Source organism: Rana temporaria, chromosome 3, assembly GCF_905171775.1.
Source record: "Rana temporaria chromosome 3, aRanTem1.1, whole genome shotgun sequence".
NCBI lineage: Eukaryota > Metazoa > Chordata > Amphibia > Anura > Ranidae > Rana > Rana temporaria.
Window position 1 is genome coordinate 20,510,370 of NC_053491.1, and position 26,826 is coordinate 20,537,195.

Here is a 26,826-nt window from a genome sequence, read left to right on the forward strand (position 1 = left end):
GTTCAAGGTTTAGCAGTAAGTGACACAGAGGTCAGTAGAAGATGATACAGAGGTCAAGGGTCAGTAGTAACGTAGAGTTCACAGGTCAGGAGCAAGTGATGCAGAGTTCAGGGGTCAGTAATAAATGGCATAAATTTCAGGGGTCAGTAGTAGGTGACGTAGAGTTCAGGGGTCAGTAATAAATGGCATAAATTTCAGGGGTCAGTAGTAGGTGACGTAGAGTTCAGGGGTCAGTAGTAGGTGACGTAGAGTTCAGGGGTCAGTAGTAAGTGATGTCAAGTTTAGGGGTCAGTAATGATTCAGAGGTCAGCAGCAAGTAATGTAGAGTTCAGGGGTTAGTAGTGAGTGACGCAGAGGTCAAGGGTCAGTAGTGATGCAGAGTTCAGGGGTCAGTAGTAAGCAACGGTAAAGTTCAGCGGTCAGTAGTAAATGACGCAGAGTTCAGTAATAAGTGATGCAGAGTTCAGGGGTCAGTCATACGTGATGTAAAGTTCAGGGGTCAGTAGTAAGTGATGCAGAGGTCAAGAGTCAGTAATAAGGGACGTAGCGTTCAGCAGTAAGCAACGGTAAAGTTCAGGGGTCAGTAGTAAATGACGCAGAGTTCAGAGGTCAGTTATAACAAGTGATGTAAAGTTCAGGGGTCAGTGACCTTTGAGCAGGTGCCCCAACGAGCAATAACTGACAGAGCCCTCCCCCTCAGAGGAAGGCGGGAACACACAACCTCTTAGCCTGACCAGGGACATTTTCCACGCGTTTACCGGGGATTCGCGGCAGCCAATAGCAATTCAGGGCTGTGTACATTTAGCCAGGCTGCGGGGAGGGGCGAGGTGACAGCACGCAGTAGACTCCGCCCCCCCGGAAGTGGCGATCCCTATGGCGAGGTTCCCCAGGTACATCGAGGTATCGGAGTGAGGAGTTCCGATATCTGTGTCCGGGTGGCACTTCTTCCTGTGTGGGTGTGTGTGCCCCAGGGTCAGGCGGCCCCGTGTGACCCGGGACTTGTAGTTCCACAACAGGTGGATGAATGACGCCTGAGCTAGCTGTATGTCCCGGGTGTACACAACGCATGCGCGGCACCTGTCACTGTAGTCCTCCTGTGCTGTGTCCCCCTCCTTCCCTGACATGGGACCCCCGAGAAGGATCCTTCCCAGAATTCCACTTCACTTTAACCCTGTCACTGCCAGAGCCGGTTTCGCACACACGCAATGCACATTTTAGGCCTGAAGATTAGAGAGCCCCCCCAAGTATATATATATATATATATCTTATCTGTATATCTTCTATGAAAGCAGACCCCCGGAGATTAACATGGCGGTTGTTTCCATTTTAAATGTTTTTTCTATTTTTTATGTTGCAATATTTTCAAAGTTCATGAAATGCAAAATTTCAGTAAAAAATACCGTATAAAAGTTCTTATTAAGCCACAAACTACCCGATTTTATGGTAAATTATAAAAGACGAGGCCACGCCGAATAAATAAATACCCAACATGCCAAGGCTTAACCCCTCCTCCCCCCCCGACCTGCGGAAGATTTACCCCCTTTCATGACCAGGCCGTTTTGTGCGATACTGCACTGCTTTGCTTTAGACTGACAATTGCGCGCTCATGCAACGCTGTATACAAATACAAACAAAATTTACGTCCTTTTTTTCCCACAAATAGAGCTTTCTTTTGGTGGTATTTGATCACCTCTGCGGTTTTTATTTTTTTGCGCTATAAACAAAAAATGGCCGACAATAATGAAAAATAAAAATATATATATTTGTTACTTTCTGCTATAAAACACATCCAATAAAACATCAATTTAGACCAAAGTGTATTCTGCTACATATTTTTGGTAAAAAAAAAAAAATCACAATAAGTGTATATTGATTAGTTTACAAACTGGGATATTTTTATTTTTTAATATTAACAGCGGCGATCAGCGACTTATAGCAAAGCCTGTGAAATTGCGGCAGACAATCAGACACTAAGGGGCAGATCCACAAAGCGAGTACGCCGGCGTATCTACTGATACGCTGGCGTACTTTCAAATTTCCTGCGTCGTATCTTTAGTTTGAATCCTCAAACCAAGATACGACGGCATCTGGGTTCGATCCGACAGGCGTACGGCTTCGAACACCTTGGGATCTTAGATGCAATACTTCAGCGTCCGCTGGGTGGAGTTCTCGTCGTTTTCCGCGTCGAGTATGCAAATTAGCTATTTCTGACGATCCACGAACGTACGCGCGGCCGTCGCATTCTCTTACGTCGTCTCTAGTCGGCTTTTTCGGGCGTATAGTTAAAGCTGGTGTTTTGCGGCATATAGTTAGACTTGCCATGTTAAGTATGGCCGTCGTTCCCACGTTTATTTTGAATTTTTTTTTTGCGTAAGTCGTCCGTGAATCGGGATGGACGTAATTCACGTCTAAGTTAAAAAAAATTACGTCCTTGCGACGTCATTTAGCGCAATGCACGGCGGGAAATTTAGGTATGGCGCATGCGCAGTTCATTCGGCGCGGGGACGCGCTTCATTTAAATGAAACACGCCTCCTAATAGCCGATTTGAATTCTGCGCCTGAGATACACTACGCCGCCGTAACTTACGGCGCAAATTCTTTATGGATTCGATTTAAAGCCAGGTAAGGTACGGCGGCGTAGCGTATCTCGGATACGATGCGCCGGGGCAGATCTTTGTGGATCTGCCCCTAACTGACACTTTGTGGGAAATCGGTGACACCAATACAGTGATCAGTGCTAAAAACATGCACTGTCACTGTACTAATGACACTGGCTGGGAAAGGGTTAATCATCAAGGGTGATTAAAGGAGTTGTAAACCCTATGCATTAAGGTGAAAAACCTTCTGCGCTGAAGCAGCCCCCCTTTTTTCTTACCTGAACCCGATCCTTCCAGCGACGAGAACAAGCCCAGCAGCTCCAGACGCTGTCTCGGGTCCTCATTGGACAGAATAATAGCAGCGGGAGCCATTGGCTGCTGCTGCTGTCAATCAAACCCAGTGGGGGGGCGGGGCCAAGTCCTGCTGTCTGTGTCAATGGACGCAGCAGCAGCAGGACTCAGGAGCACGCCCGCATGAGTGCACCCAGCTAGGGGGCACCCCAGCACTGCTATAATTATACACAGCAGATGCCGATCGATGGATAACTGCCGGCACCCGCCGATCGCCAGAAAAGCACACGGGACGGAGCTCTGCCCAGGCCAGTGATGGCGAACCTTGGCACCCCAGATGTTTTGGAACTACATTTCCCATGATGCTCCACTACACTGCAGAGTGCATGAGCATCATGGGAAATGTAGTTCCAAAACATCTGGGGTGTCAAGGTTCACCATCACTGGCCTATGTAAACAAGGCAGAGCTCTGTCCTGTCAGTGGGGAAGTTTTGGATTTTCTTTCCCCGCAAAGAAGGGAATAAAATCCATACCTTCCCTTAGTAAAAGCACCGCACTGTACACAAAACCACTGGCTAGGCACACAGTCAACCCTTTGACCGCCCTTGTTGTTTGACCTCTTCCCAGCCAGTGTCGTTAGTACAGTGACAGTGCATATTTTTAGCACTGATCACTGCATTGGTGTCGCTGGTTCCCAAAAAGTGTCAGCTAGTGTCCGATCTTCTGCCGCAATGTTGCAGTCCCGCTATAAGTTGCTGATCCCCACCTTTGCTAGTAAAAAAAAAAATTCTAGTATACAGTATCTCACAAAAGTAAGTACACCCCTCACATTTTTGTGAGTATTTCCTTCTATCTTTTCATGTGACAACACTGAAGAAATGACACTTTGCTACAATGTTGTGTAGTGAGTGTACAGCTTGTATAACAGTGTACATTTTCTGCCCCCTCAAAATAGCTCAACACACAGCCATTAATGTCTAAACTACTGGCAACAAAAGTAAGTACACCCCTAAGTGAAAATGTCCAAATTGGGCCCAAAGTGTCAATATTTTGTGTGGCCACCATTATTTTCCAGCACTGCCTTGGGCATGGAGTTCACCAGAGCTTCACAGGTTGGAGTCCTCTTCCCCTCCTCCATGACGACATCACAGAGCTGATGGATGTTAGAGACCTTGCGCTCCTCCACCTCCCGTTTGAGGATGTCCCACAGATGATCAATAGGGTTTAGGTCTGGAGACATGCTTGGCCAGTCCATCACCTTTACCCTCAGCTTCTTTAGCGAGGCAGTGGTGGTCTTGGAGGTGTGTTTGGGGTCGTTATCATGTTGGAATACTGCCCTGCGGCCCAGTCTCTGAAGGGAGGGGATCATGCTCTGCTTCAGTATGTTACAGTACATGTTGGCATTCATGGTTCCCTCAATGATCTGTAGCTCCCCAGTGCCGGCAGCACTCATGCCGCCCCAGACCATGACACCCCCACCACCATGCTTGACTTTCTCCTCCTCTCCTGGTTGCCGCCACACACGCTTGTCACCATCTGACACCAAATACCTTTATCTTGGTCTCATCAGACCGCAGGACGTGGTTCCAGTAATCCATGTCCTTAGTCTGCTTGTCTTCAGCAAACTGTATGCAGGCTTTCTTGTGCATCATCTTTAGAAGAGGCTTCCTTCTGGGACGACAGCCATGCAGACCAATTTGATGCAATGTGCAGCGTATGGTCTGAGCACTGACAGGCTGAACCCCTTCAACCTCTGCAGCAATGCTGGCAGCACTCATACGTCTATTTCCCAAAGACAACCTCTGGATATGACGCTGAGCACGTGACCTCAACTTCTTTGGTTGACCATGGCGAGGCCTGTTCTGAGTGGAACCTGTCCTGTTAAACTGCTGTATTGTCTTGGCCACCGTGCTGCAGCTCAGTTTCAGGGTCTTGGAAATCTTCTTATAGCCTAGGCCAGGGATATGCAATTAGCGGACCTCCAGCTGTTGCAAAACTACAAGTTCCATCATGCCTCTGCCTGTGGGTGTCATGCTTGTGGCTGTCAGAGTCTTGCTATGCCTCATGGGACTTGTAGTTCAGCAACAGCTGGAGGTCCGCTAATTGTATATCCCTGGTCTAGGCCATCTTCATGTAGAGCATCAAAACTTTTTTTTCAGATCCTCAGAGAGTTGTTTGCCATGAGTTGCCATGTTGAACTTCCAGAGACCAGAATGAGAGAGTGAGAGCGATAACATCGAATTTTAACACACCTGCTCCCCATTCACACGTGAAACCTTGTAACACTAATGAGTCACATGACACCGGGGAGGAAAAATGGCTAATTGGGCTCAATTTGGGCATTTTCACTTAGGGGTGTACTCACTTTTGTTGCCAGCGGTTTAGACATTAATGGCTGTGTGTTGAGTTATTTTGAGGGGACAGCAAATGTACACTGTTATACAAGCTGTACACTCACTACACAACATTGTAGCAAAGTGTCATTTCTTCAGTGTTGTCACACGAAAAGATAGAAGAAAATATTTACATAAATGTGAGGGGTGTACTTACTTTTGTGAGATACTGCATATACACTATATTGTAAAGTATTGGGACGCCTGCCTTTACATGAACTTTAATGGCCTCCCAGTCTTAGTCCGTAGGGTTCAATATTGAGTTGGCCCACCCTTTGCAGCTATAACAGCTTCAACTCTTCTGGGAAGGCCGTCCACAAGGTTTAGGAGTGTGTCTATGGGAATGTTTGACCATTCTTCAGAAGCGCATTTGTGAGGTCAGGCACTGATGTTGTACAAGAAGGCCTGGCTCACAGTCTCCACTCTAATTCATCCCAGAGGTCGGGATGAAGTCAGGACTCAGGAAGTCAAGTTCCTCCACCCCAAACTCGCTCATCCATGTCTTTATGGACCTTGCTTTGTGCACTGGTGCGCAGTTATGTTGGAACAGGAAGGGGCTGTCCCCAAACTGTTCCCACAAAGTTGGGAGCATGAAATTGTCCAAACTGTCTTGGTATGCCGACGCCTTAAGAGTTCCCTTCACTGGAACTAAGGGGCCAACCCAACCCCTGAAAAACAACCCCCCACACCATAATCCCCCCTCCACCAAATGATTTGGACCAGTACACAAAGCGAAGTCAATAAAGATGGAGATGAGCAAGTTTGGGGTAGAGGAACTTGACTGGTCTGCACAGAGTCCTGACCTCAACCCAATAGAACACCTTTGGGGTGAATTAGTGCGGAGACTGTGAGCCAGGACTTCTCATCCAACATCAGTGCCTGACCTCACAAATACGCTTCTGGAAGAATGGTCAAACATTCCCATAGACACCCTCCTAAACCTTGTGGACAGCTTTCCTAGAAGAGTTGAGGCTGTTATAGCTGCAAGGGGTGGGCCAACTCAATATTGAACCCTACCGACTAAGACTGGGATTACATTAAAGTTTATGTGCGCTTAAAGGCGGGTGTCCCAATACTTTTGACAATCATGCATATTGCGGTCGGCAAGTGGTTAGCCTTCAAGCCTAATAGGTAGTAACCCTTACAATGTTCTACTATGGGAGCTTACACCCTGCATAATATTTAAATCTGCTTGTAGATCAGTACAGATCTGTGCTTTCTAAACTTTATTTTTATTTTTATTACACCAGGTGTTTTGAAGACCGTCGGCAGCATTTAATCCAATGTCCCCGTCACAATGAAGCTCGCAGGTACGTTCCGATGACATTGTTTTTTTATCAATCATTAAATAACATGCATCAAATACATTTAATGCACATATAATCTAATAGGATGAGCAGTCTGGCGACAGGTTCTCTTTAACCCTTTTGCTGCCAGAGCTGTTTTTTTTTTTTTTTTGCACATATGCTTTAAAAAAAAATTTTTTTAGGCCTGAAGATTACATAAAGCATTACTGTATATACTCAAGTATAAGCCGAGGCACCTAATTTTACCACAAAAAAAATGGGAAAACATATTGACTCGAGGATAAGCCTAGGGTGTCCATCTGCATGCCTCACTGTGCCCATGCCTCACTGTGTCCATGCCTCACTGTGCCCATGTGTATGCCTCACTGTGCCCATGCCTCACTGTGCCCATGTGTATGCATCACTGTGCCCATGCCTCACTGTGTCCATGTGTATGCATCACTGTGCCCATGCCTCACTGTGCCCATGTGTATGCATCACTGTGCCCATGCCTCACTGTGCCCATGTGTATGCATCACTGTGCCCATGCCTCACTGTGTCCATGTGCATGCCTCACTGTGCCCATGCCTCACTGTGCCCATGTGCATGCCTCACTGTGCTCATGTGTATGCCTCACTGTACCCATGCCTCACTGTGCCCATGTGTATGCCTCACTGTGCCCATGCCTCACTGTGCCCAGTGCATGCTATAAATTCTGCAGGGTGCCCAAACTTTTGCAGATGCCATTTTGTTGTTTTCTGTCATTTTGAAAGTGTAAGCCTAGGTTCACACTGCTGCGAATTCAAAATCGCGGTAAAATGCGCGATTTCGCGGCTGCGATTTTGCCGCAAAAAGTAGTACAGGAACTACTTTTTGAAATCGCAGATGTGGCGTCGCACTGATTAGGACAGTGCCGTTGCCGACAATTGCCGCCGATTTGAGATGCGATTTGACATGTCAAATCGCATCTCAAATCGTTCCAAATCGTACCCAGTGTGAACCAGGGCTAAATGATGGAAATAAAATCTGACTTTTTTTGACATATTAGAAGAATGTCTAATCTGTAATTTGATGCCTTTTGGAGATTTTTCCATCTTTCCTTGGCTTTGTTATGCACATTAATACAAATTTTTACCTGGGGTGCCCAAACTTTCGATCCCCACTGTATGTGGGCAGGGCAGCCATCACAAATTTTGGGGCCCCTTACACAGCTTTAGACAGGGCCCACCTGTAGCAGAGAACCGGGGGGGGGGGGGGGGCCTCCTCTCTCCTGCCGCGAAAGTTTCATCTCTTCTCTTCCCTCTCCTGCCACGAGATGATAGCGGGATGGGGGTGTTGGTGCTGACGAACAAAACAAAGTCGAGTCAAGTCTTCTTTTCTCTCTCCTGCCGTGAGTTGTTAAAGTCAGACGGGAAAAAAAGGGGGGGGGGGGTTGGCGTTCCCATGCCGCGAGTTGCTAAAGGTGGGGGGGTCAAATGGAAAAAAAAACGGGGGGACCATCAGGCTCCTTGCAGGTGTAATGCCTGTACCCCCCTGATGATGGCCCTGTATGTGGGGGTGGGGGGGGGGGGGGATTTTATGTGCTTGGGTGTAAATGACATTTTTTACAATTTAACCTCTTGGCGCCAAGCGCACGCAAATATGCGGCCTTCTGGTGGGCGGGTGGGCCCATCTTGGCGCAGAGCGGTTGCATTTTTGCATGCAAAAGTGGAAATAGAGCTGTGCCAAGAGTGCGCGGTCGTGCGACGTGGCTCCCAAACAAAATTGGCGTCCTTTTTTTTCCCCACAAATAGAGATTTCTTTTGGTGGTATTTGATCACCTCTGCGGTTTTTATTTTTTGCGCTATAAACAAAAATAGAGCGACAATTTTGAAAAAAAATAATATTTTTAACTTTTTGCTATAATAAATATCCCCCAAAAACATATATAAACATTTATTTTTTCCTCAGTTTAGGCCGATACGTATTCTTCTACCTATTTTTGGTAAAAAAAAAATCGCAATAATCGTTTATCGGTTGGTTTGCGCAAAATTTATAGCGTTTACAAAATAGGGGATAGTTTTATTGCATTTTTCATACATTTTTTTTCTTTTTACTACTAATGGCGGCGATCAGTGATTTTTTTTTTTTTCGTGACTGCAACATTATGGCGGACACTTCGGACAATTTTGACACATTTTTGGGACCATTGTCATTTTCACAGCAAAAAATGCATTGTTTACTGTGAAATGACAGTTGCAGTTTGGGAGTTAACCACAAGGGGGCGCTGGAGGGGTTATGTATGACCTAATACGTGTTTCTAACTGTAGGGGGGTGTGGCTGTAGGTGTGACATCATCAACTGTGTATCCCCATAAAAGGATCACACGATCGATGACGGAGCCACAGTGAAGAACTGGGAAGCTGTGTTTACACACAGCTGTCCCCGTTCTTTAGCTCCGGGGACCGATCGCGGGACTCCAGCGGCGATCGGGTCCCGGAGCTTCGGACCGTGTCGCTGGCGTGCACCTGCGAACCACGGCTGGGTACTAGCACAGGACGTACCTATACGTGCATGTGCCATTCTGCCGACGTAAATATGCAGGAGGCGGTCCTTAAGTGGTTAAAGGGGTTGTAAAGGTACATTTTTTTTCCCTAAATATCTTCCTTTCCCTTAGTGCAGTCCTCCTTCACTTACCTCATCCTTCCATTTTGCTTTTAAATGTCCTTATTTCTTCTGAGAAATCCTCACTTCCTGTTCTTCTGTCTGTAACTCCACACAGTAATGCAAGGCTTTCTCCCTGGTGTGGAGTGTCGCGCTCGCCCCCTCCCTTGGACTACAGGAGAGTCAGGGCGCTCTCTACGTTGCAGATAGAGAAAGGAGCTGTGTGTTAGTGGGTGTCCTGACTCTCCTGTAGTCCAAGGGACGGGGCGAGCACGACACTCCACACCAGGGAGAAAGCCTTGCATTACTGTGTGGAGTTACAGACAGAAGAACAGGAAGTGAGGATTTCTCAGAAGAAATAAGGACATTTAAAAGAAAAATGGAAGGATGAGGTAAGTGAAGGAGGACTGCACTAAGGTAAAGGAAGCTATTTAGGGAAAAAAAAATTACCTTTACAACCCCTTTAAGTGCCACAAACTGTTAGAAATCGCGTCTTGCTGGTGCTGCGGATCCCAGAATGGGGTAGAGAGATCTGTGGTTTGGTAAACCCAATCACCGGATCTCTATACCTCGGGGTGTTTCCTTTTTTTGAGGGATGAAATAACTTTCTGCAGTAAGAAAATGGCCCCAGCGTCTCATTAGTTTTAGGACGGATCGGCACTTTAATCTCACACTGGATTTGCTGCTTTTTTATCCAGTTTCTGGGTGTAAATACATTCCTTACGGGAGAGTCAGCTGAGAGAGATAGAAGGAATCTGATACCCAGATGAGGCACTTCGATTTCCAAGGGAACGCTCTATGAGACGCATGGGAGGGGGCTGGCGGGGGGGCCGGGGGTGGGTTGTTTACCAGTTCTCAACTGTATAAGATGGGCTCGGTAATGTCTGGAATCCCCTGACTCACAAGGCATCTAAATTTATCCTCCGTGCAGTTCTGCCGTGCCCTACATACTGATATCCTATATATACACATACTATACTCTGTTTAGCTACAGCATGCTTGCTATGGATATAAAGTAGGCGAGTAAAAACCAGCGAGACAACACTCAGCAGATTTCATTTTTAACCACTTCAGCCCCAGAAGATTTCTCCCCCTTTAAAGTGGTTTTAAACCCACTTTAACCACTTAAGACCCGGACCAAAATGCAGCTAAAGGACCTTGCCCCTTTTTGCGATTCGGCACTGCGTCGCTTTAACTGACAATTGCGCGGTCGTGCGACGTGGTTTTCCAAACAAAATTGGCAGTCTTTTTTTCCCACAAATAGAGCTTTCTTTTGGTGGTATTTGATCACCTCTGTGGTTTTTATTTTTTGCGCTATAAACAAAAATAGAGCGACAATTTTGAACAAAATATTTTTTACTTTTTTTCTATAATAAATATCCCCAAAAAATATCTAAAAAAAAATTTTTTTCCCCAGTTTAGGCCGATACGTATTCTTCTACCTATTTTCGGTAAAAAAAAACAGCAATAAGCGTTTCTCGATTGGTTTGTGCAAAATTTATAGGCCCAGATTCTGAAAGGACTTACGACGGCGCAGCGCCATGTACGCCGTCGTAAGTCCTAATCCGACCCGTCGTATCTATGCGTCTGATTCTTAGAATCAGTTACGCATAGCTATCCATTAGATCCGACAGGCGTAAGTCTCTTACGCCGTCAGATCTTAACTGCATTTTTTTTTGACCGCTAGGTGGCGCTTCCGTCGAATTCCGCGTCGAGTATGCAAATTAGCTAGATACGCGAATTCCCGAATGTACGCGCGGCCGATGCAGTAAAGTTACGACATTTACGTTAGGCTTTTCTTGGCGTATAGTTGCCCCTGCTATATGAGGCGCAGCCAATGTTAAGTATGGCTGTCGTTCCAGCGTCGAAATTTTAAAAAGTTACGTCGTTTGCGTAAGTCGTCCGTGAATGGGGCTGGACGTCATTTACGTTCACGTCGAAACCAATGACGTCCTTGCGGCGTACTTTGGAGCAATGCACACTGGGAAATTCCACGGACAGCGCATGCAATCACGTCGGGTCACAGTAGTTTTACATAAAACGCGCCCCCCTGATCCAAATTTGAATTAGGCGGGCTTACGCCGGCCGATTTACGCTACGCCGCCGCAACTTATGGAGCAAGTGCTTTGAGAATACAGCCCTTGCCCGTGTAAGTTGCGGAGGCGTAACGTAAAGCGGATACGTTACGCCCGCACAAAATTACACCGCTGGACGAGAATCTGGGCCATAGTGTTTACAAAATAGGGGATAGTTTTATTGCATTTTTATCAATATTTTTTTTTTTACTACTAATGGTGGCGATCAGCGTTTTTTTTTTTTTTTGTGACCGCGACATTATGGCGGACACATCGGACAATTTTGACACATTTTTGGGACCATTGTCATTTTCACAGCAAAAAATGCTATACAAATGCATTGTTTATTGTGAAAATGACAATTGCAGTTTACCACTAGGGGGCGCTGAAGGAGTTAAGTGTGACCTCATGTGTTTCTAACTGTAGAGGGGCGGGGCTGGCTGTGTGACGTCACTGATCGTGCTTCCCTATATCAGGGAACACACGATCAATGACAGCGCCACAGTGAAGAACGGGGAAGCTGTGTTTACACACAGCTCTCCTCGTTCTTCAGCTCCGGGGACCGATCGCGGGACTCCGGCGGCGATCGGGTCACGGAGCTTCGGACCGGGTCGCGGGCGCGCACCCGCGACCCACAGCTGGGCACTTAAAGAGGACGTACAGGTACGTGCTTGTGCCCAGCCGTGCCATTCTGCCGACGTATATGTGCAGGATTTGGTCCTTAAAGTGGAGGTTCACCCTTTAAAAAATTTCTGACATCACATGGAGTCGAACCATCCTATCGACAGAATGCCGTTTTTTTTTTTTTTTTTCTCAGCACATACCTCGTTATCACGATTTTCACCCCCCGGCTATCCCGCGGGACTGGGCGTTCCCAAGCACTGCCTGTGATTGACAGGCTTCCGAACGGCACATACTGCGCGTCACCGGTTGCCGAAAAAACCCGAACGTCGGTGCGGCTTTATAGGGCGATAACGCACCGACGTTCAAGTTCTGTCGGCAACCAGTGATGCGTAGTACGAGGTATGTGCTGAGAAAAAAAAACAAAAAACACCGGCATTCTGTCGGTAGGATGGCTCGACTCCATGTGATGTCAGAATTTTTTTTGAGGGTGAACCTCCACTTTAAGTGGTTAATCTAGGCTTACCTTTAGGTAAAAGTGGTTGTATAGGGTTTACAACCACTTTAATGAATGGGCCCTAACTGACAATTGCGCGGTCGTGAGACGTTGTACCCAAACAAAATTGACGTCCTTTTTTTCACACAAATAGAGCTTTTCTGCTGCGGTTTTTATTTTTTGCGCTATAAACAAAAAAAGGTCGACAATTTGGAAAAAAAAAACACAATATTTTTTACTTTTTGCTATAATAAATATCCCCAATAAAAACATAATAATTTCTTCCTCAGTTTAGGCCGATTACGTATTCTTCTACATATTTTTGGTAAAACAAATCGCAATAGGCGTATATTGATTGGTTTGCGCAAAAGTCATTGCTTCTACAACTTCTCCAAAATAGGGGATACATTTTATGGCATTTTTATTATTTATTTTTTACTAGTAATGGCGGCGATCTGCAATTTTATTGGGACTGCGACATTGCGGCGGACACAATAAGAAACATTTTTGGGACCAGTGACATTTTATACAACGATCAGAGCTACAAATAGCCACTGGTTACTGTATAAATGTCACTGGCAGGATAGGGGGTTAACATTAGGGGTCCTGGTCAAGAAGGGGGTAAATCCTTCCGGGGCTGAAGTGGTTAAACAAAAAAAAAATGTACGTTCAAATAAAAAAAAAAAAAAGCAGGTATAATATCCATTTTATTAATGTAGAAGTAAAGCCTGCTTTGTTATTTTTACCTATTTTTGCCTCCTCAGAAAGCACTAAACTAGTGTGAAACGCGTTGCCATCTCCCGCTCTCCCCCTCTATGTGTGGTGTCTTGTGTGTTATGTAGATCACTTTGTTGCCAATAAAGATGATTTATTGGCAACATCCGGCTGCGGCAGGCGTCAGGCAGTGGCCTGATGTCCGTCAATGCCTTGGCCCCGGCCGTTGCCCGATGTGCCCGCCGCTGCCCGATCCCTGCCGCTGCCTGATGTGCCCACCACCTAGATGGGGTAATTGCCAGTGGGCCAGCAGACAGCGAGGGGGAGGGGGGGTGGAGGTGCCCCAGTATTGGGGGGGGGGGGGGTTATTGGCTGCCACCAGTTGCCACTGCTTGTGTTGCTGAACATCATTGGTGTGAGCTGCTTGTATAAATTTGATAGGCAACAGAAATACTTTGTTCCAGTTTCTCTACAAAGCCCAATGCATCTGACGCTGTCTGTTTTATTTTGCAGAACAATGCCGCCCCATAGACTGTCTGATGTCATCAGATTTGCGGAGTCTTCTGGAGCAATCAAACCAGCACTTCTTACAGATCACCCAACAGCAAAGCGATTTTGTTGAGTTTTTCTTCTGTCCAGATGGAGAGAAGGTGGGTGGGGAAACTATAAATATCAGATGATCTTATAATAGTTTTCAAAATGGATCTGCACTGTCATTTATTAACCGGTTGCCGACCGCCGCATGTACATATACGTCCACAGAATGGCACGTACAGGCATATGGGCGTACCTGTACGTCCCCGCCTTTCCGCAGGTCGGGGGTCCGATCGGGACCCCCCCCCCCGGTACATGCGGCGGTCGGAAACCTGCGGGGAGCGATCCGGGACGAGGGCTGGGCTATTTGTTTCTAGCCGCCCCCTCGCGATCGCTCTCCGGAGCTGAAGAACGGGGAGAGCCGTATGTAAACACGGCTTCCCCGTGCTTCACTGTGGCGGCGCATCGATCGTGTCATCCCCTTTATAGGGTAGACACAATCGATGACGTCAGACCTACAGCCACACCCCCCTACAGTTGTAAACACACACTAGGTGAAGCCTAACCCCTTCAGCGCCCCCTTGTGGTTAACTACCAAACTGCAACTGTCATTTTCACAATAAACAATGCAATTTAAATGCATTTTTTTGCTGTGAAAATGACAATGGTCCCAAAAATGTGTCAAAATTGTCCGAAGTGTCCGCCATAATGTCGCAGTCACGAAAAAAAACGCTGATCGCCGCCATTAGTAGTAAAAAAAAAAAAAATAATAAAAATGCAATAAAAATATCCCCTATTTTGTAAACGCTATAAATTTTGCGCAAACGAATCGATAAACGCTTATTGCGATTTTTTTTTTTTTTACCAAAAATATGTAGAAGAATACGTATCGGCCTAAACTGAGGAAAAAAAATGTTTTATATATGTTTTTGGGGATATTTATTATAGCAAAAAGTAAAAAATATAGAATTTTTTTTCAAAATTGTCGCTCTATTTTTGTTTATAGCGCAAAAAATAAAAACCGCAGAGGTGATAAAATACCACCAAAAGAAAGCTCTATTTGTGGGGAAAAAAAAGGATGTAAATTTTGTTTGGGGGCCACGTCGCATGACCGCGCAATTGTCTGTTAAAGCGACGCAGTGCCGAATCGCAAAACCTGGCTTGGGCATTTAGCTGCCTAAAGGTCCGGGGCTTACCCGGTTAAAGTGTATATAAACTCTAACAATGTATTTCTCTGGATAGCAGCACTCCTAGGATCTTCTAAAAATCATCTTTATTGGCAACAAAGTAATCCATAGAACACCATACGTAGAGGGGGAGAGCAGGAGATGGCAACGCGTTTCTCAGTGCCTCCTCAGGAAGCACTAAACGAGTGTGAAACGCGTTACAATCTCCTATTCTCCCCCTCTACGCGTGGTGTCTTGTGTGTTTTATGTAGATGACTTTGTTGCCAATAAAGATGATTTTTAGAAGATCCTAGGATTGCCGCCATCTGGATTTCTTCCTCAATGTATACAGTGGCGAGCTGCGCCCGCGTCATTGTATTTGATTGACAACAGCACGAGCCAACGGCTGCTATCAATCTATCCAATGAAGAGCTGAAAAGCCCGGGCAAAGATCGAGCACGTTCGCGACGCGGGACTTTCCAGGGCTCAGGTAAGTAAAACAGGGGGGCCGGCAATCATCAGATGTTTTTTTACCTTAAAGCGGAGCTCCGCCGTGCAAAAAATATTAAAAGCCAGCAGCTACAAATACTGCAGTGATCCGGCGATCACTCGTCACTCTGCTGCCCCCACCGCTGAGGGAACCAGGAAGTGAAGCATTGCAACTTCACTGCCCGGTTCCCTACGGCGCATGCGCGAGTCGCGCTGCACCGTGCTCACTGGTCCCAATTGTGTTCTGGGAGACGAGTGTCCCAGTCCGAAGCTCCGTGACCGCGGACCCGATCGCTGCTGGAGACCCGCAATCGGTCCCCGGAGCTGAAGAACGGGGAGAGCTGTATGTAAACACAGCTTCCCCGTTCTTCACTGTGGCGCCGTCATAATAGGGACACACAATCGATGACGTCACACCTACAGCCACACCCCCCTACCGTTAGAAACACAGATGAGGTCACACATAACCCCTTCAGCGCCCCCTTGTGGTTAACTCCCAAACTGTAACTGTCATTTTCACAGTAAACAATGCAATTTAAATGCATTTTTTTGCTGTGAAAATGACAATGGTCCCAAAAATGTGTCAAAATTGTCCGAAGTGTCCGCCATAATGTCGCAGTCATAAAAAAAAATCGCTGATCGCCGCCATTCGTAGTAAAAAAATAAATAGATTAAAATGCAATAAAACTATCCCCTTTTTTGTAAACGCTATACATTTTGCGCAAACCAACCGATAAACGCTTATTGCGATATTTTTTTTTTTTACCAAAAATAGGTAGAAGAATACGTATCGGCCTAAACTGAGGGAAAAAAATAAAGTTTTATATATTTTTGGGGGATATTTATTATAGGAAAAAGTAAAAAATATTGCATTTTTTTCAAAATTGTCGCTCTATTTACCACCACCTACCACCAAAAGTAAAAAATTGTGTTTTTTTTTCGAAATTGTCGCTCTATTTTTGTTTATATTGCAAAAAATAAAAACCGCAGAGGTGATCAAATACCACCAAAAGAAAGCTCTATTTGTGGGGAAAAAAAGGACGCCAATTTTGTTTAGAAAACACGTCGCACGACCACGCAATTGTCAGTTAAAGCGACACAGTGCCGAATCACAAAAAGGAGCCTGGTCCCTTACCCTGCATAATGGTCCGGCTCTTAAAGGGGTTATAAAAGTAAAAAATGTTTTTCCTAAATAGCTTCCTTTTCCTTAGTGCAGTCCTCCTTCACTTACCTCATCCTTCCATTTTGCTTTTAAATGTCCTTATTTCTTCTGAGAAATCCTCACTTCCTGTTCTTCTGTCTGTAACTCCACACAGTAATGCGAGACTTTCTCCCTGGTGTGGAGTGTTGTGCTCGCCCCCTCCCTTGGACTACTGGAGAGTCAGGACGCTCTCTACGTTGCAGATAGAGAAAGGAGCTGTGTGTTAGTGGGCGTCCTGACTCTCCTGCAGTCCAAGGGAGGGGGCGAGCACGACACTCCACACCAGGGAGAAAGCCTCGCATTACTGTGTGGAGTTACAGACAGAAGAACAGGAAGTGAGGATTTCTCAGAAGAAATAAGGACATTTAAAAGCAAAATGGAAGGATGAGGTAAGTGAAGGAGGACTGCACTAAGGTAAAGGAATTTTTTTATTTTTTTTTTACCTTTACAACAATTTAAAAATAAATAAAGAAAAAAGAAAACGGTCGAGAAAAAAACAACAATAATCATATAAGATAAATATAAAAATATTTTAACTACTTGCCGACCAGCCGCCGTATAACAGTACGGTAGGTCGGCTCCCCTGCGCGAGAGCACATAGCTCTACGTCACCTCGTGAAGCGGCCACTAGGGGCGCCCCCCCCCCGCTCGTCCCTGATTCCGACGTGCGTGTGATAGCCGCCGGGCACATGTGATCGCTCGTTACAGTGCGAGAACCGGGAGCTGTGGGTGTAAACACACAGCTCCCGGTCCTGTCAGGGGAGAAATGCTGATCTTCTGTTCATACAATGTATGTACAGCTATCAGTCATTTCCCCTAGTCAGTCCCACTCCCCCCCCTACAGTTAGAACACACCCAGGGAACATACTTAACCCCTTCCCCGCCCCCTAGTGTTAACCCCTTCACTGCCAGTGGCATTTTTATAGTAATCCAATGCATTTTTATAGCACTGATCGCTATAAAAATGCCAATGGTCCCAAAAATGTGTCAAAAGTGTCCGCCATAATGTCGCAGTACCTAAAAAAAAAAAAACGCTGATCGCCGCCATTTCTATTAAAAATTTTTTTTATAAAAATGCCATAAAACTATCCCCTATTTTGTAAACGCTTTAACTTTTGCGCCAACCAATCAATAAACGTTTATTGCGATTTTTTTATTTTTTTTTTATTTTTATGAAAAATATGTAGAAGATAACGTATCGACCTAAACTGAGGAAAAAAATATTTTTTTTTTAAATATTTTTGGGGGATATTTATTATAGCAAAATGTAAAAAATATAATTTTTTTTCAAAATTGTCGCTCTATTTTTGTTTATAGCGCAAAAACTAAAAATCACAGAGGTGATCAAATACCACCAAAAGAAAGCTCTATTTGTGGGAAAAAAAGGGCGCCAATTTTGTTTGGGAGCCACGTCGCACGACCGCGCAATTGTCAGTTAAAGCGACGCAGTGCCAAATCGCAAAAAGTGCTCTGGTCTTTGACCAGCAATGTGGTCCGGGGGTTAAGTAGTTAAAGCACCACCGTCACCCGCCTCCCTCTACCTGTCATATAAAAAGTTATTTGTAGCAAAAAAAATACAGTGTGGGGAAAAAAAACTGCACGTGGTAAAACACATCTCAATCAGATTTAAATTTATTTTGATACAAAAAGTAATTTCTTCTGACGGATCTCTTATCATTGGGCCCATGTGACTCCCGGCTTGGTGGGTTCAGGTGCTCTGCTTCCCATATGGAGAGTCATTTTCTGGTTTCCATCTAAATGCAGCGGCTCTGTTTACACAGCCTGGAGTTTTGTGACTCCGTGTTTAATGGCATTTCTCAGTTGCTGATCTCCTGTACCTAACACGCAGTTGTGCAACCCTATATATGAATGTGTTTGCCAGTAAAAGGGCCCACCCAATGTGTACAGAGAGACCCCGCTTGAACCTTGGCTGGATGTTTGTAATGCACGTTTTTGAATCCCCCCCGACACCACGCCCCTCACATATTTTCAGTGCCACCTCCCTTCGCTGCGGGGCCTGAGCAGGAATTCTTACGAGGTTGTTTGGCACTTTTCTAGCAGCAGTTGTATAAAAAATTCAGCAAGTATTGTGCATAAAAAACACGTAAAATAAGGAGGGCAGTGTTTTTAATATGAAGCTAATATCAAGGACATGGGGATATATGACCTCAAACTAGCTGGAGGAAAGTTCAACACTAATGTTTTTTTTTTTTTTTTACGAAAAGAGTAGTTGATGCTTGGAAAAGACTCCCAGCAGAGGTGGGGAGTCTGTCAACAGGAAACGTGTTTGGGACAAACATAGATCTATACAGTGCCGATCCTGGCACCCTAAGCAAAATGACACATCACATTAAAAAAGTTGAAAAGCGGGGGGGGGGGGGGGGGGGGGGGGGAGGGGATGGTGGTGCTGCCGACGGTGGCATGTCACATTAAAGGGGGTGTTCTGCTGTCGGAAATGACATCTTACATTAAAGTGAGAAGCAGGGGGTGCTGACGTACTTCTTGCCTCTTCTCCCATGCAGCCAGCGAGTTGAGAAGCGGGGTGAGAGGCCGAAAATGACTTTTCACCAGGCAGGGCCTCTAGTAATTTGGGGGGCCCTCCTAAGCGACTTGCATAGTGAGCCTATAGGGCGGATCGGCCCTGGATCTATACTTTAACCACTTGCTTACTGGGCACATATACCCCCTTCCTGCCCAGGCGAAATTTCAGCTTTCAGCACTGTCACGCTTTGAATGACAATTGCGCGGTCGTGCGACGTGGCTCCCGAACAAAATTGACGTCCTTTTTTCCCCACAAATAGAGATTTCTTTTGGTGGTATTTGATCACCTCTGCTGTTTTAATTTTTTACGCTATAAACAAAAATAGAGCAACAATTTCGAAAAAAATAAAATAAAATTTTACTTTTTGCTATAATAAATATCCCCAAAAAATAAATAAATGTTTTCTCAGTTTAGGCCGATACATTGTCTTCTACATATTTTTGGTAAAAATAAAAATCGCAATAAATGTATAGTGATTGGTTTGCGCAAACGTTATAGCGCCTACAAACTAGGGGATAGAATTATGAATTTTTTTTTTTATTATTATTATTTTTTTTACTCGTAATGGCGGCGATCTGTGATTTTTGTCAGGCCTGCAATATTGCGGCGGACACTTTTGACACATTTTTGGGACCATTCACATTTATACAGTAATCAGTGCTAAAAAATATGCACTGATTACTGTATAAATGTGATTGGCAGGGAAGGGGTTAACACTAGGGGGCGAGGAAGGGGTTAATGTGTGCCCTGCATAGTGTTTCTAACTTTGGGGGGAGGGGAGTGACTGGGGGAGGTGACCTTTGGTTATCCCTATATACAAGGGACATACCATCGGTCTCCACTCCCTGACAGGACATGGATCTCTGTGTTTACACACAGAGATCCATGTCCCTGTCTCTGTGACTGCCGATCGCGGGTGCCTGGAGGGCATCGCGGCCGCCAGGCACGTGCATCGGCACCTGCGTGAGACGGCGGACGTGCGTGTGCCGCTAGCGGCGCTCGCGCGCCCCCCATGGCTGGAGGCCAGAGGTTGTATAAAGACGGCCTCCCGGCAATTAAGAGCCACGTTGTGGCCGTAAAAAGTCGTCGGGCGGGTGGGAGGCAGTTAATAAAAAAATGTGTGTGTATAAGAATACATATCGGTCTTAACTGATTGAAAAAATTTGCTTTAAAAAAAAAAAAAGGGATACTGTCAGGGGCCCCTTACACAGCTTCAGGCATGGGCCCCCTGGAGCAGAGAACTGGGGGGGGGGGGTGCCATCCAGGGCCCTGGGAACATCTGGGCCCTTTAATAAAAATAATAAATAAAAAAAAAATATATATATAAAAAAAAAGAAAAGAGACATTTATAAAAAAAAAAAAAAGGGTTTTCACCACATGGGGCCCTGGGGACCTCTGAGCCCTTTAATAATAATAAAAATATATATATATATATATAAATATATATATATATATATATATATATATATATATATATATATATATATATATATATATATATATATATATATATATATATATATATATATATATATAAAAGAAAATAATATAAAATGTTTTTTTATAAAAAAAAAGGGGGGGTTGTCATCCGGGGTCCTGGGGACCTCTGGGTCCTTTAATTATTATTATTATTATTATAATAATAATAATAACATTTATATTATATATAAAAAATAAAAAAAATATATAAAAAAAAGGGGGATGTCATCCGGGGTCCTGGGGATCTCCGGGCCCCTGGGGACCTCCGGACCTCTAAAAAAAAAAAAAAAAAAAATTGGCCCTTTAATAATAAAAAGAAAAAAAATGTATTAAATGTTTTTTTATTTAAAAATAAATAAAAAAAGGGGGGTTGGCATCTGGGGCCCTGGGGACCTCCAGGACCCTAAAAAAATATATATATTTTTTTTAAAGGTGGTTGCCATCCGGGCCCCTGGGGACCTCCGGGCCCCTTACAGGTGTACTGCCTGTACCCCCCTGATGGCGGCCCTGGATACCGTATATACTCGAGTATAAGCCGAGGCACCTAATTTTACCACAAAAAACTGGGAAAACGTATTTACTCGAGTATAAGCCAAGCGTGTCCATCTGCATGCCTCACTGTGTCCATGACTAGACTTGCGTTTAACATGGGGGTATATAGAAGGGGTGCCCGGCCGAAGGGCCCCCCTGAAAGCAAACTTTCCAGACTTGTAGAGAAGAAATGGGGCTACATGTGTGCCAAGTAGTGGGGTCCATGGGACCTACGACCGGCCGGTACCGGGTCCCCAAATTTACCGGAGATATTACCGTTTAACATGGGAGTCTATGAAAGGGGTGCCCAACTTTGAAAAATCGGTGCTCCCCGGGCCGTAGGTCCCCCAGACAACAAACTTTGCACACTTGCAGAGGAAGAGTGGGGATATAAGTGTGTCAAGTTGTGGGGTCCAGGGGACCTAAGGCCGGCCTGTACCCCAAAGGGCCAGATTCACAAATGAGATACGATGGCGTTTCTCCTGATACGCCGTCGTATCTCTGTTTCTATCTATGCGACTGATTCATAGAATCAGCTATGCATAGATATCCATAAGATCCGACAGGTGTAATTGTTTTACACTGTCGGATCTTAGGATGCAGTACCGCGGCCGCCGCTGGGGGGATTTCGCGTCAGAAAACAAGGGTCGGGTATGCAAATTCGGAGTTATGGCAGATCCACAACGGTTTTTCGCGTTTGCTACGTCGCCGCTAGTCTAGTTTCCCGTTGCAAAGTTAGTCGTTTTTTTTGGTGCCCTAACTTTAGTCAGCAAGTGTATTGCTGTCTAAAGTATGGCCGTCGTTCCCGCGGCGAAATTCAAAATTTAACGTCGTTTGCGTAAGCCGTCCGGGAATACGGAAGTACACTATGCGCGTCGCCGTTAAAAAAAAAATGACGTCACGGCGCACAAAGCACGGCGGGAGTTAAGAAACGGAGCATGCGCAGTAGGTCCGGCGCGGGAGCGCGCCTAATTTAAATGGCACACGCCCATTTGAACTGGCCCGCCTTGCGCCGGAGGCCGCCGGCGTAGTTTTCATCGCAAGTGCTTGGTGAATCAGGCACTTGCGATGAAAAATTGCGGCGGTGTAACGTATCTAGGATACGTTACGCCGCCGCGATTCTACGTGAATCTGGCCCAAAGTTCTGGGAGATTAGGTGCAAAAAGGTGACTCAGGTATAAGCCGAGGGGGGCATTTTCAGCACAAAAAAAGTGCTGAAAAACTCGGCTTATACTCGAGTATATATGGTATATATTATAGCAAAAACGTATATTTTTTTCAAATTGTTTTTGTTTATAGCGCAAAAAATAAAGACAGCAGAGGTGATCAAATACCACCAAAAGAAATCTCTATTTATGGGGGAAAAAAAAGACGTCAATTTTGTTTGGGTACAACATCACACGACAATTGTCAGTTAAAGTGATGCAGTGCAGTATCGCAAAAAAATGGCCTGGTCAGGAGGGGGGCAAATCCTTTTTGGGACTGAAGTGGTTTAATTAAAAGAGAAGCATGGGGGGTTTTGTTTTTGTCCAGAATCATACTTACCCTGCTGGATACAGCATCTGTCCCCTGCTGGCTCTAATACTGAGAACCGAGCGATCAAACACCACCGATCGCTCGGTTCTCAGAGCTGCCTGGGCAGAGAGCTGGTGACTGTCAGTCAGCAGCTCTCTGCTCTGCCCCCCCCCCCTACACCCACTGGTACGCTGGGCTGTGGAGGGGGTGGGAGAGGCTGACTCAGGCTCTCAGCGGACATAGATTTTATCTGGGTATAGTGTTGCATGGCCAAGCAATTGTCAGTTAAAGTAACGCAGTGCTGTATCGCATAAAATGGCCTAGTCATGAAGGGGGGGTAAATCCTCCAGAGGTCAATTGGTTAAGCAAGTAACCCGTTTACTGTCTAAAGTGACCCATTAATATTCTGTCTAATTTTGCAGATAAAAGTAGATGGGAACTGCGTTCTTCACATGCCACTCTACAGAGATGAAGATTCCCAGAAAATGCTGCTCTTGGTGAACCCCAAGAAAAGAAACTCGGGTAACTTTCACATAAGATGAATATATGTGTGCAAACAACCATCATGGCATCACGGCTTACACCATGCCATCCCTGGAAGTCACCAGGGTCCTCAGAACTAGTGTCCCCATTGGAAGATTTCCCATTTATGTCCTTTTATGTCCTTTTTTTTTTTATTTATTTTTTACTTTCGGTAATAATGGTCACCAGGACAAATGGAGAGGAAGAATCTCCCTAATGGGGACATAGGCAGCAATACTAACCTGACAGATGTTTTCACCCCTCTTCACTCTGTCCAAAAGTAATAAAAAAGTTTTCCCTTCAGTTATTTATATTTAAAGGGGTTGTAAAGGTAATTTTTTTTCTAAATAGCTTCCTTTACCTTAGTGCAGTCCTCCTTCACTTACCTCATCCTTCCATTTTGCTTTTAAATGTCCTTATTTCTTCTGAGAAATCCTCACTTCCTGTTCTTCTGTCTGTAACTCCACACAGTAATGCGAGGCTTTCTCCCTGGTGTGGAGTGTCGTGCTCGCCCCTCCCTTGGACTACAGGAGAGTCAGGACGCTCTCTACGTTGCAGATAGAGAAAGGAGCTGTGTGTTAGTGGGCGTCCTGACTCTCCAGTAGTCCAAGGGAGGGGGCGAGCACGACACTTCACACCTGGGAGAAAGCCTCGCATTACTGTGTGGAGTTACAGACAGAAGAACAGGAAGTGAGGATTTCTCAGAAGAAATAAGGACATTTAAAAGCAAAATGGAAGTTTGGAGACCACTGGTCTATAGGCTAGTTTGTATAGGACTTAGAATGGGGTTGGCAGCAGGTTTAATATTAGAGAGGTTTATCCTGGACTTCCACTTCAATAGCCAGATTCATAGAGCGTTACGCCGGCGTATCAGTAGATATGCCGTCGTAACTCTGAATCTACGCCGTCCTAAATTTAAGCGTATTTTGGAAACCAGATATGCTTAAATTAGGCTAAGATACGAGCGGCTTAAGTCTCCTACGCCGTCGTATCTTAGTGTGCAATTTTGCCGCTGGCCGCTAGGTGGCGCTTCCGTTGAGTTCAGCGTAGAATATGTAAATGACTAGATACGCCGATTTACGAATGCACGTGCGCCAGTCGCAGTAAAGATACGCCGTTTTCGTAAGAGATACACCGCGTAAAGATAAAGCTGCCCCCTAGGTGGCGTAGCCAATGTTAAGTATGGCCGTCGTTCCCGCGTCGAAATTTGAAAATTTTACGTCGTTTGCGTAAGTCGTCCGTGAATGGGGCTGGACGTAATTTACGTTCACGTCGAAACCAATGACGTCCTTGCGGCGTACTTTGGAGCAATGCACACTGGGATATGTACACGGACGGCGCATGCGCCGTTCGTAAAAAAACGTCAATCACGTCGGGTCACCAAACATTAACATAAAACACGCCCCCCCCTCCTCATTTGAATTAGGCGCGCTTACGCCAGCCCCATTTACGCTACGCCGCCGTAAGTTAAGAGGCAAGTGCTTTGTGAATACAATACTTGCCTCTCTGACTTATGGCGGCGTAGCGTAAATACGATACGCGGCCTTAAAGATACGCGCCCCTACCTGAATCCGGCTACAAGTCTGCATTGCAGGCATCCGGTACTGAGCACATACAGCCCTAAACATCGCTACAACTCGGTGCCCCATCCGACTGCGGACTAAGACTGGGGTGTGCCATTAAAGTTTGTGCGTGTAAAGGCAGGTGTCCCAATACTTTTGACATTATAGTGTATGTCAGGGTGCTAGCTTTGCCTTTCTCTGCAAATTATTGGTACAGTCTTACTGTGTGAGCTGTTGTTTTTTTCTTTTGTTCCAGTTGTGGCGGTGTCTTTGAATGGCAGGTGGTGGGGTGTAGATGACATCTTGCAGTCATGTGTTCCCATCCAGGAGGGTCTTCATCAGGTGAGTGCTGTGTAGTATTAAAATGGAATCCCAGCCAATAGGAGATGTCCTTTCACTTCCTTAACTGTTGACACTCAAGGCTACGGGATGAGCTAAATTTCCTGCTTCTTTCTCTGGAGAGTCTCCCCCATATACAGTATTCTGTTGGAGGATCTGCTGCAGAGCCAGAGAAATTGTCATCAGCATCGAGTGTATATACAAGGGGGTAGATTCAGGTACGTGCGCTTCTTCTTACGGCGGCGCAGCCTATCGTATTTACGCTACGCCGCCGTAACTTACAGGAGCAAGTGCAGTATTCACAAAGCACTTGCTCCGTAAGCATGCGCCGTCCGTGTACATATCCCAGTGTGCATTGCTTCCAAGTACGGCGCAACGACGTATTGGTTTCGACGTGAACGTAAATTACGTCCAGCCCTATTCGCGAACGACGTAAAAAATTCAAATTTCGAAGCGGGAACGACGTCCATACTTTGGCTGCGCCTCCTAATAGCAGGAGCAACCTTACGCAGAAAAAGCTTTTACGCAAACGACGTAAAAAACTACCGCCGGGCGCACGTACGTTTGTGAATCGGCGTATCTAGGTAATTTGCATATTCTACGCCGAAAACAAGGGAAGCGCCCCTAGCGGCCAACGTAATATTGCACACAATTCTACGCCTTTGCATTCAAGTTACGTCGGCGGAGGAAGCCTATTTTTTTCGCGTACTTGCCTTTGAGAATCGGCGCAATGATACGCCGACGCAGATTTCAAATTACGGCGGCGTATTTGGAGATACGCCGCCGTAAATGCTATGTGAATCTACCCCAAGGGGTTTTACCGAAAGCAATGCAAAAGTGGGCATACTTTTTTTTTTTTTTTAACAACTTAAGACCCGGACCATTATGCAGGTAAAGGACCTGGCCCCTTTTTTGCGATTCAGCACTGCGTCGCTTTAACTGACAATTGCACGGTCGTGGGACGTGGCTCCCAAACAAAATTGGCGTCCTTTTTTTCCCACAAATAGAGCTTTCTTTTGGTGGTATTTGATGACCTCTGCGGTTTTTATTTTTTGCGCTATAAACAAAAATAGAGCGACAATTTTGAAAAAAATTCAATATTTTTTACTTTTTGCTATAATAAATATCCCCCAAAAAATATGTAAAAAATGTTTTTCCCTCAGTTTAGGCCGATACGTATTTTTCTACTTCTTCTTGGTAACAAATCCGCAATAAGCGTTTATTGATTGGTTTGCGCAAAAGTTATAGCGTTTACAAAATAGGGGATAGTTTTATGGCATTTTTATTAATATTTTTTTTTTTACTAGTAATGGCGGCGATCAGTGATTTTTTTTTCGTGACTGCAACATTATGGCGGACACTTTTGACACATTTTTGGGACCATTGTCATTTTCACAGCGAAAAGTGCTATAAAAATGCACTGATGACTGTGAAAATGACAATGGCAGTGAAGAGGTTAACAACTAGGTGGCGCTAAGATGTTAAGTGTGCCCTAAGGGAGTGATTCTTACTGTACGGGGGTGTGACTGTAGGCGTGACGTCACTGATCGTCATTCCCTATATCAGGGAACAGACGATCAGTGTCACTGCCACAGAGAAGAACGGGGAAGGTTTGTTTACACTCGCCTCTCCTCGTTCTTCAGTTCCTGTGACCGTTTGCGGGACACCGGCGGCGATCGGGTCCCGCGGCCACGGAGCTTCGGACCTGGTCGCGGGTGCGTGCACGCGGCCCACGGCTGGGCACTTAAAGGGGACGTACAGGTACGTGCCTGTGCCCAGCTGTGCCATTTTGCCAATGTAAATGTGCAGGAGTCATGCTTGTTTAACTGA

General features: G+C 45.5%; 1 protein-coding gene across 2 annotated transcripts in view; it reads left to right on the top strand.

Annotated features, from left to right (window-relative positions):
* Positions 1-829: 829 nt before the first annotated feature.
* The window catches only part of LOC120931159 (protein FAM169B-like), a 54,557-nt gene continuing 28,560 nt past the window's right edge, over positions 830-26,826 (top strand). The window contains exons 1-5 of one of the 2 annotated variants that reach the window (XM_040342348.1): positions 830-890; positions 6,532-6,591; positions 13,630-13,766; positions 22,996-23,095; positions 24,914-24,999. In XM_040342348.1, coding sequence (XP_040198282.1) covers positions 6,579-6,591; positions 13,630-13,766; positions 22,996-23,095; positions 24,914-24,999 — 336 coding nt within the window. In that variant the 5' untranslated portion in view covers positions 830-890; positions 6,532-6,578. Of the gene's footprint in view, positions 901-6,531; positions 6,592-13,629; positions 13,767-22,995; positions 23,096-24,913; positions 25,000-26,826 lie in introns of both variants that reach the window. The other variant, XM_040342349.1, reaches the window with a different exon arrangement.